The following is a 10512-nucleotide window of genomic DNA, read 5'->3' as shown; positions in this document are numbered from 1 at the left end:
GAATAAGAGCAAGGAATTGCCTGTCAGCCTCTTATGTCAATAGCCATTTTTGTATAATCTTGATTTTCTTCACCTCAGCATTGCAGAATTTGGTTTGTCTGTGCTGCCCAGAAATGCATAAGGACAGCAGGAACATGGAATGTTAATGCACACACCATAAAGATACTGCACAGGTGTGTAAGAACAATCATTCCGAAGACAAATAAACTGTATCAACTAATTTTACAATGTACTTTATTTTCACCAGTTGTGTATGTTATTCAAATGACTCATTCTGTATTTTTATTATGAGTATTCAAGATCTATGTAAGATGAAGAACTCAAATGCCTGCTGAATTGCAAGTCTGGTCCTGTAAGTTGACACTTCCCTACTGTATGTCTAATGATGCATTCTTACTAAAAATAAAATCCAGAAACATATGACAGCAGAGCAATACCAAAGCAATAGTCACATGAAAAATTTCTCCACTTGTGGTTTCCTCATGCAACACATTGAACACCACCATCTAGCCCTGACATCAGTGAGATCTTTTAGTACATATTTTGCATGGTAATGGACAATACTATTTTACACCAGTAGTGAAAGAATGAAATCTTACCAGGCCCCAGTTCCATAAAATCAACCCAAAGGATGAAATCTCTAATGCTACACACATAGCCTAAAGCAATGGCTACGAAAGGTGAATTCACCCCAATTCCAACATTCCATGGGATGTACACCTTAATGGCTATATAATTTCCCAGTCTTGCCAGACCCCTGTTTAATTACTTCTGCTTAAAAGTTAGTAATTTCATCTGAGGCAATGCCCTGCTTTCTCTTTACAGTTGCCACTACCTTGTATTTTCTCTTTCTGGCATATGACTCTCTTTAGCTCCTCATGGGAAAAAAGGTCAATGCAGGCAGGCTGCAGAAGGATGGGAAACCAGACACAGAATACAACTTGTCCTTAGGAAGTAAACAATAACAGGGGCCTTGAACAGGGCATCCCCTACAGATGGAGGCATTTGTTTTATAGTGGAGCCACTAGAATATAACAAATGCCAAGAACTGCAATAATTTCATTCTATCTCCTGTCGTGTGCCTGCTGCCTTTTAGCTACAGTGCAGGTAGTATCAATTCAAAGAGGCTTACTGACAGCCATATCTGCTGCTGGCTGCCCTGACCACTGAAGCCAAAGGCAACAGTTTTAAAGAAAGGAGTAGCTGTCACACTGACATTCTTTGTGAGGAAAAGAGACTGGATGAAGGCACTAGTTTTCTGTTTTACTCAGCCAGTCAAGCCGAATCCATTCACAAACAGATATGCAATTCTGACATTTTGGAGACTGAAAATAAACAGATAAAGTGAGACTCACGAGGTGAGATGCATTATCAGACTACCTTACCCTGTGTGAGGTACTTTGATAGCAGGCACCAGCCTAGGATCTATTTCACAAAGGAAAGATTCTATGTATCACTGCAGTTGTACCTCCTTCCAATGAAAATGGAATTGAACGGATGAATGTGATGAATGCCACAAGAACCGAGGAAGTATCCTTAAAGAAATGCAAATTATTAGAGCTTATTAATCAAACTTTTCATATATTCACTCTAGGTAAGTTCACTTGCAACTAAACAGCAAGGCCCTTTTCTTTGGAAAATGCCTCAGTTACTCAGTGACTACAGTAAAAACACAAACCATAAATTCATAAACCATATGATCTAAACCAACATCCTTAGGTTATGTTGTGGCTGGGTTCTCTTGTGCTGTCATCTGAGAACTCAAACCCCAACATTCTTGCTCATTCCAGAGTGTGTAGGAGAAGAAAAACACTAGACATGCCCTCCCATCTGTAAAACAGAAATAATTTATTCAGATAAACCTTTAAGAACTCTCTCAAGCATCACAGTATACTAGTGTACAATTAATGACAAACTTCAGAAATAGTGCTCTTGGTGCAAAGTATAAATTTCATGTTAAATGCCACAAGATGAATTTTCATTACTTCAAAGCAGCTTATGATTGACAACTTAAAAATAAATATTATCAGTATTAAGTACTCCATTTAATTTTTAGATAGCTTTGAAAAACTCTGAATTGCTGGGGAAAAAATCCCTGTCTGATAGTCATAGCCAGAAACATTCCGGACTGAAGTCAGGAATTTTGTAAATGAAGTAACACAATTCAGCAATGTACTTTTAAGTTCTTCCAAAGAACGAATGCACGATGATATCCCAGCACTCTATAGAATCAGTGAGTTGATTACAGTCTCTTTTTCCCTGGTAACAATATTTCCTCAGGATTCTTGCTTTTTTGTTGGTTTATCTAAGTAAGGAGTGTTGTCCTGTAGCAGATCTTTCCTGGGTATGAGTACTGAAACAGAATAAAAAACAAACAAACTAACCAGTAAGATTATAACCTTATGGAAAATACTACTTCAAATTCTAAAGGTGTTTTTACATTTATAAACAAAATATCCGGTTACTAAAATGAGGATCTGAACTTCTGGTAAGTGTACAAGTAGCATCATGGTATCTATCTAAGACAAAATCATACTAAGATTTTACTTTCAGCTGCTCACAATACTGTTCTCCTGTCTCCTTTTATAAGCATTGAAAATTTTGGTATTAAGAAGCTATAAAAAATTATGAAGTTTTGCAGTCACTTTTAGCAGGGAGATGAACAGCACTTTTTTCAAGCCTGAGTCATATTATGCTTACTTCAGCAGTTTCAAAAATGAGTACTGGATTTGATTTAGCTCTCCCCACCAAGTCTTGGAATCTAATCTGTAACATTTATCTTGTCACACCTATTTTAAAGGCCAACAGGAAAAGAAAGCACCTAGACAAAATTACTGCCACTATATTGTCACAGAACTGACTATTCTGTGACCTTTGTCACTGAGTCCCCTGTGCTATTCAGGTGCAGGCCCATGTTTTCTCTCCTCCTCTTCTGTTGCTGATACACCTGGCTGTCTTAACCCCATCCCTACACGCGCACACAGGATTAGAATACAAGCTAGTATTTTAACATGGCTCTATGTGGCTTTTGCAAGGGAAGTTCTGCCTTACAGTCCCTGCTAGAGTTCTCTGATGGCGCTTCAGAGGTTACCACAATGTATTTGGATTCCCTAATGTCCCTCAGTCAATGCTTTTATAAAGCAAGAGCCTTATTATGACAGAAGTCTTCCACAGACAAGTCCCTGGTTAAACTGTAAGATGTGAACAATAAATGGTCAGGCCATCCATTGAAGTGATGTCAAACATGGAGTTCTACAGGTATTTTTGTTGGCATGTCACTGTTCAACATATTTGTAAGTAACCTCAGAATAAAAGGTTTTAAATTATAACACCTTGAACAATTTCATTAAGAAAATGTCTTACTGTGAAAAATAGCAAGATATGCTTAAGACTTGACTGAGTAAATGGAAGGACAAAATTATACCTAGAGACATGCAATGCAAGATCAAGAAAAATACTAACTTCACAAAGGAAGTGGTAAGTTCAGAATTGATTATGACCACTCTGATGAGTTTAATGGGTACAATTTTATTAAAATAAGTACATAAAATGTATGCTTGGCAGCCAAAAATTAAATTTAGATTGAGCAGTGACTATTAGCAGGAACCATTTGAAAATGAAAGAGAACATCATTGTGCCATCGTTGCACATAAACACCTCCTTGCTGTAGGTGTGCAATGAATAGCAAGAATAATCATAGCCATTCACCTGCTGTTTCTGAGAGATGTTTCATGGGGGAAGTAAGCAAAAACGAGGCAATAAAGGACTTAAAAATTCATGAACAGCTTGGTGAAAATTAAAAGTAATTGGGGAGAAGCCCATTGAAGATAATTAAACCAGAAAACATCCTTGACTCAGGAAGTGCTGCCAGGTGTGAACAGCTTAAAGAGGTGCAAATTCACTTTGTTCCTATTCTTCAGCTGTTAACTGCCTGGAATCACCGTGGAAGATTTGACTCTAGTCCAGATTTATCTCTGATCTTTATCATAATTGATGTTAAATGTTTCACCAAACCTAAAACTGAAAATTGGTACAAAACTTTACAGATAACACTAAACAGAAGTAAAAGGAAACAATGTACACAGATGAAGCCTTCCTGTACTTTCTACCACACAACTGTATGCTGAGCCACCTACTACTTTTCTTTTTCACTGCAAGATAAAAGAACTTCTAAACCAGGATCAGAATTTGATAGACTTTGCATTGAGGTAATCATTGTGTCACAGGTCTTACACAGCATAACCTGAAACTGAAATTTTTGGAAAAACATTTTGGAAATGAACACTTAATACTCAAAGAAAAGGCTATTCTATGGTCAGTGTACATACTGCATTTGCTAATGCTCTCAGGCAGCTCCTCCCTATCTGGTAGAGCAAACACCTACAGATAGGTACTGTGGCTACTGCCTTCAGACATATGCTAACTGACTAGCTTGTACATGCATGCTGACTAGATATCTAATTGCTGTCCTTAATAGTTATAGCCAGTTAAGTGCATTAAAAGTAATCACTGCCTATTTTCTACCAGCCTACACACTACAAAACATTTGTATGGAAACTTTGTACCTTTGAAACCTTTATGTGTCCTAGGCAGTGACATCAATGAATAGCTTACATTAAGAATTTCAGCAGAGAGTAACAGGCTATTTGCCTCACTATTCCTTTCCTTATTTTCACATTCTATATATATTTACTAAACTATAACATATGTAAGTATATTTTTAGCATGCAGGTTTACTCACTTATTTTGTCAGAATCTGTGTGAACTGCCTGAATAACAGAAGTTCTGAGAATCACTTCAACATCCGAACCTATTTTCAGAAGCTAGTAAAAGGAGTAAGAAGAGAGGAACAAGAGTAATTTAAATTACATGTGACTTTTTTCTGAAGATATTTTCCATACTAGACAACTATTCAAATAATAAAGTCATTTGGTTGTACTACTCAGTTCTTATGTACTATGTATACATTGCTTTTGCCTTGGGGAACCTGGAAAAACTTACAGGTGGATATGTATGTGACCTTGACATGGAGCACATAGTGAGGGAAATTGGCTCAGTAACATACGTACCCAATTAAAACTGCAAATCAGTAAGGTAAAATGTTGAGGTTTCAAAGAACTGTGCAGGAACAAGGCACTACCTAAAGACTACCTGAGGTATTAGTATTTGTCAAAATACCTAGAATTCCTTCACACACTAAGAGGATAAGCTGAAGCAGCCTTACTCTTTGTTGAGCAGTTAAGAGACATCTAATGCTTGTTTGTGTGATACCTGTGTCAGAAATAAATAAAATGGCTGAAGTCAAACATTTCAGGAGACATACACACCCTAGGAAGTGACATGTATCAACAGAAGTGCATCTTAGCAAAGGCTAGAGCTCAAATACTTGACATCAACACTGCACTTCTTCTTGTGCTCTTCCCCTTTGAGGGCCTGGAGCAGGTAGCCTCCACTTGCCCCTGCTGAAAGCACATTAGCAGCCAGGCTGCAAGCTCCTGAAATGCAGCTTCCTCTTCAGACTGCCCTTAAGGGAATTCTATTAGTTGCTCTGACACTTTACAAAACAAGACAAATCACAGGAAGTGGAAATAACCAAGGTAGCTTCGTAAGTGCACTCCTGATCTGAACTTAAACTGGTACACTGGATTCAGCTACATTTTTCATTCTCATACTGTAAGGCAGATAGCTTGATCTCCTTATGTCACTTCCAGCCTGACATGAACAAGTACATACAGATACAAATACTTGTTGTTATATTACTATAGCTTTCTATTCTGGCTGGCCAATATTCCACTTTTTAGTTGCTGTCCAAAGCAGAACACTAACAGCACCACATTAATGCAAGCAAGCACTCAAACTTTCTTAAGTCCTGTAAAAAACTTGATTCAGTTCCTCTGCAACCAAGTCTATTCTGTGTGGACAAGTAATAAATATGACAGCTTCTGTGATGTTCTAAGGAGTGTGTAGCTGGGAGGGAAGCCTAGCATTTTTTTCACTGAAAGAGGTAATCAAATATCAACTAACCCATACTAAAGTCACATATGTGTATTTTGTAGGTGACCTACAAAACAAACACAGATTTCAGAATTGTAGAAAATATTTTTCCTGTACATCTATTAAAAAACTCAACACTGAACACATAATTTAGCTGATCAGACAGTGGTAACATAAACACTGAGTAGTACTATAGGAGGCTGATGACAAGCTGAAATTCAGGAATTCCTAACTAAAAGGTCAGAACTGTTCACATTACTGTACAGTGGCTGATATGAGGTAAAGGTTTACATTTTATTTCTGCAAAAGACAGATCTTTCTTCTAACCAGAGCCCAGTGGCAATATAAATACAGTCTGCTAAAAGGGTGAATGACAAGGACTAAGTTGTTCACTCTGTATGGATGCTAATAACTATAATTATGTAAAATATGGAAGTTCTGTTTCAGCTCACAGTAACTTTCAGAAAAAATGACTCAGCAAAAACTGTTAGGGTGACACTAACTATTAGGGTAACTAACTTAGTGAGCTACTTTAAATGCATGATGAAGAAAGGAGAAAAAAAATTCCTGTAATATAATTAATATATACTACAACTTTATTATACTACAATCAACAAATCATAATAATTTTGCTGTTTTCTGCCTTCCACAAAGATGCTGACTTATATGTGATCTGTTAGTAACTGAGCAGATTGTTTAATTTCTCTGTTTCTGTTTGCCTAAACAACAATTTAAGTTAATACAGTGCATACAGATATTATAAGCAAACCTAAAATATCTACATGAAAATTTCAACTTTACACATTTTCTCCTAGAATGTTATTATTCATTTCAAAATAATCAAGTTGAACTATCAGAACACAACTTCCACTTAAGTGTTTTTCTATGTACAAAATTCTATAACACAGTATAAATACCATTGGAGGTATTTATATATTTATAAACAAAGATCCATGCAGAAGTCTTTCTAAACCAACCTGGATTCAATGATGTTTCAATGTGTTTAAAATGGTTTGAAAATCCTTTAAGTAAAAAACTAATTTCTAAATATTCTGACATAAAGTGGACAAAAACCCCAAACAACAGAAAGCAAGAAAATACCTCATTAATCTTCTCTTCAGACGTCTCATCTCGGTTATTTCTGAATTCTTCATTTATCTTTTGTCTTGCAGCTAAATAAAATAAACAAAAAAATAAAGTGTGAACAAAAATTGTATTTCGAATTTGTCACTGCCCCAAAGTTAAGAATCTTAAGTCCTTTATGGCATTTTATTAGGGCACTCTGAGCAAACTATTTCAGTGTAAGATTTTCGTGTAATTCACATGATGCTGTATTTTAAGTTGACTGCTATACAAATAAAATAAGATTCCCAATTTAGGATTCTGTATTGCATACATATGGTACTAAAAAAGGAGGATATTATCCCTCGAGGAAAAAACATACATAGAGAAATAATTACAGCTAAACATGCTCTGGGGCTTGTGTCTGAAGACAAGTTAAAAAACAACAACAAAAAAAATTCCCATGAAGATTAGGAACATTTGAAAAAGAGATGTTTCCCTTCCGAAATATGTGTTGGGTGCTTGAATCTAAGCACCATTTTTTTGTTTCAAATGAAAGGATATCTGGTTATGGACACACAAGTTTTCTCAATTGTCACTTGAAAATTATGGGAGTAAAGAAAGAGTATGTTAAGAATTCTCTTTCTCTGTATTCTGAGAAGAAAGTTCTACAAAATATAGGTAACCACACCACACAAAGTAAGTATCTCACCTTCAAGGGCTTTGGTATCATTTTTAAAAACTTCTTGCCGTGTTCTGTGTAACAACTTGAAAAGCTTCAAAACCTGCTAACACAACATCAATAGAATTAACTTATTTGCTAGCAGGATTATTAGTTAAAATGAGTATGTTACAATTGAAAATGTTTTGGTTTAAATTCCATGTTCTTTCCATTCAGTACAGAATGTGATATAGAATCAGTATCTAAGAGGCTTTAAATTCCCAATTAAAACACTTGCAGCTAAAGCAGATGTGATGTCATAAAAATCTAAGACAAGTGTAGATATTTCAAATTACCCTAAGATGCTAGCATCACAACCCTAAACAATTATTTGGCATGGTGGGAATATAATCCTGAAAATACATGGACACAAGCACTATTTGTTGTGCTAGTGTCAAATAAACCCTACTAAACTGGAATAACTCTAAAAGCCAAGTTACTTGAAGGCATTATCAAGGCTGCATCAGTGGATATTCTCCAGCTATTGAAAAAGATAGAAAAATAAATGGCTGAAGTATTCTCACACAAAAATGCTCTACAGGTGGAGTAGCAAAAGCAATGCAATGTCCTTCCCTTAAATACAACTGCCAGGTCAGCAAATAAAAACCTCAGTAAAAGAAACCACTCAAAAAGTTAGGATTTACAGTGTAGAGAAGATACACCTGAATATGTATGAAAAGCAAACCCCCTGAGAATCACAGGTCACAGACACGTGGTTTTGGTTGATCATTCACACAGCCAGTAATGAATACAGAAATCCTCAAATCCTTATGAAACTCTTTTGGTGTTTGCCACAGACTGAAAGAATCCCTGGCAAGCACTAGAAAAATACAATCTTGATAACAATATGGCTTTTGGAGCTCCTTCTAGCACTTCCTATCGTGTTTTGACACCTCTAGAGGGCACAATTCCATGTACTTCAAAATAATCTCAAATTGTTTTCTCTTGATTAGTATTCCAAATATTTTTTAAAAGGACATATAGGAAACACAGGGTTGTAACTCAGAAAGAACCCAGCAAATTAACAGAGCCACATTGCCTTTAATTGTGCCATCCCTTAGGTGGATGAATCTGTGAAAAGTGAATTAAACCACAACAAATAAACTTTTTGCTTTGCAGACATTTCAATATGCTAAAATCTTCCTATCCCATATTATTGGAAGCTTTTGCCAAACTCTCTCAGGCACTTGGTGTCACTGCTGGAGATGGTCCCGAGCAAGACCAGGAGCTGAACTCCATCATTTCTGGGATTCCCTTCCAACCCAGGATATTCTCTGGATCGATTTCAATGAAGCTGCAGTTTCCAATACACCAGCCACAGAGGATTATAAGGTTTTAATAAGATACATTAAGGCAGACAGCTCTGAGCTCTACAGTCACCTGCTTTACCAGAGAGCTCCGCTAACACCTGTCGACTGTACTCCCAAAACCAGGCCTCAAGACACTTCCCAAAGAGGTACCGACAGGGCATTACACCCTACTAATGAAAGCGTTTATTAATTCCTAGGTCTTTGTTTTTCTCTATCTGACTCTCACGAGAGTGTATTTTAACCTCTGCTTATCACATCTCCCTTCCTTTTCCCTCAACGGCCTTTGCAAATCGCTACTTTCTTTTACCTAGTTTTTGTCCTCCTTGTCCTGAAAGTCTATGCCTTTTGGCCCTACAAAAGCTACAAAGCTCCAACCTCCCAGCACGGACAGAACGCGTGCACCACTCGCCTGCCCGCGGCTCCCCATGACGCCCGCCGCCCGCACCGTCCCGCCGGCGGAAGTGCCGCGCCGGAAGTGACGATCGGGGAAGAGCCGCGCGCTCCCGCGCCGCGCCGCTGCCGGTGCGGCCGCCAATACTGTCCCTCGGGCGCCGCCCGCCGCCGCCATCGTTCCGAGCAGCCTTCGTGCCCCGGCCCGCGGCTTGGCAGATCACAGAAGGGACTTGCAGCTCACCTGGAACGGACCACCGTGGCTCATCTGCTCCAGCGTCCCCGCTCAGCCAGAGACGTCCCAGAGCACTTGGCACACGACTGTGCCCAAAGGGTTCTATCCTCATGGGGACGTCTTCTTCATAACTTCTCTGCACCATCTGATCCTGTGCCCGCTCCCTCGCACACTAAAGACCTTCTTCCTCCTGTTCACAGAAACTTCCTGTGCACGGGTTTCTGCCCACTGCCTCTTGTCCTGTTGCAGGGCACCACTGCAAACAGCCTGAACGGAAAATGTGTCCATCTGCTGACACCTTTCCTTCAGATTCCCGCAGACATTGCTGAGGTCTCCTCTCAGTCATCAGCAGCCGGTCAGGCCGAGCTCCCTCAGCCTTTCCTCGAAACAGAGATGCTCCAGTCCCATCTTCACTGCTCGCCACTGGACCCGCTCCCTGTCTCTCCTGTCCTGAGGAGCCCAGAACTGGACACAGCACTCCAGATGTGCCTCTCCAGGACACAGCAGAGGGGCAGGATCACCTCTCTCGACCTGCAGGCAATGCTCTTCCTAATGCACCCCAGGATCCCGTTGGCTTGGCTACCCGAACAGTGCTGCTGGTTCAATTCAGTTTTTATTTAGCCAGGCTGTCTCCTTGCTCCTGCAGTGAGAACAGCCAGCGGCAGTTTGGAATCCTTCCTTATCTGGGGTGCCTTCTTCCTTCCCAGTCTCTTTTTTCACCACTTCAGAAGAAAAGCTTTGGTTGCAGTTGCTTCTTTCCGTGCTTATCTGAAGTATCTCAGGACCTCTCTGCTTTCTAG

The 10512-nt window shown here is 38.9% G+C and overlaps 1 protein-coding gene across 2 annotated transcripts; it reads right to left on the bottom strand.

Annotated features, from left to right (window-relative positions):
• Window positions 1-217: 217 nt before the first annotated feature.
• Window positions 218-10155, bottom strand: LYRM7 (LYR motif containing 7). Of its 2 annotated transcripts, none has more exons than XM_079331315.1 (5): window positions 9497-10155; window positions 7769-7841; window positions 7096-7166; window positions 4742-4823; window positions 218-1830 (listed from the first exon to the last, which is right to left on the bottom strand). In XM_079331315.1, exons 1-5 carry the CDS (start codon window positions 9653-9655, stop codon window positions 1721-1723), a joined length of 495 nt encoding a protein of 164 aa, XP_079187441.1. In that variant the 5' UTR covers window positions 9656-10155; the 3' UTR covers window positions 218-1720. The 2 variants fall into 2 exon arrangements, with proteins under 2 accessions (XP_079187441.1, XP_079187442.1); XM_079331316.1 differs by lacking the exon at window positions 218-1830 and adding an exon at window positions 1832-2353 and having other exon boundaries at window positions 9497-10134.
• Between the last annotated feature and the right edge of the window lie 357 nt (window positions 10156-10512).

Source organism: Erithacus rubecula, assembly GCF_903797595.1.
Source record: "Erithacus rubecula genome assembly, contig: SUPER_Z_unloc_2, whole genome shotgun sequence".
Lineage (NCBI taxonomy): Eukaryota > Metazoa > Chordata > Aves > Passeriformes > Muscicapidae > Erithacus > Erithacus rubecula.
The sequence above is the reverse complement of the archived record's forward strand: the minus strand, read 5'-3'. Positions and strand labels throughout refer to the sequence as shown.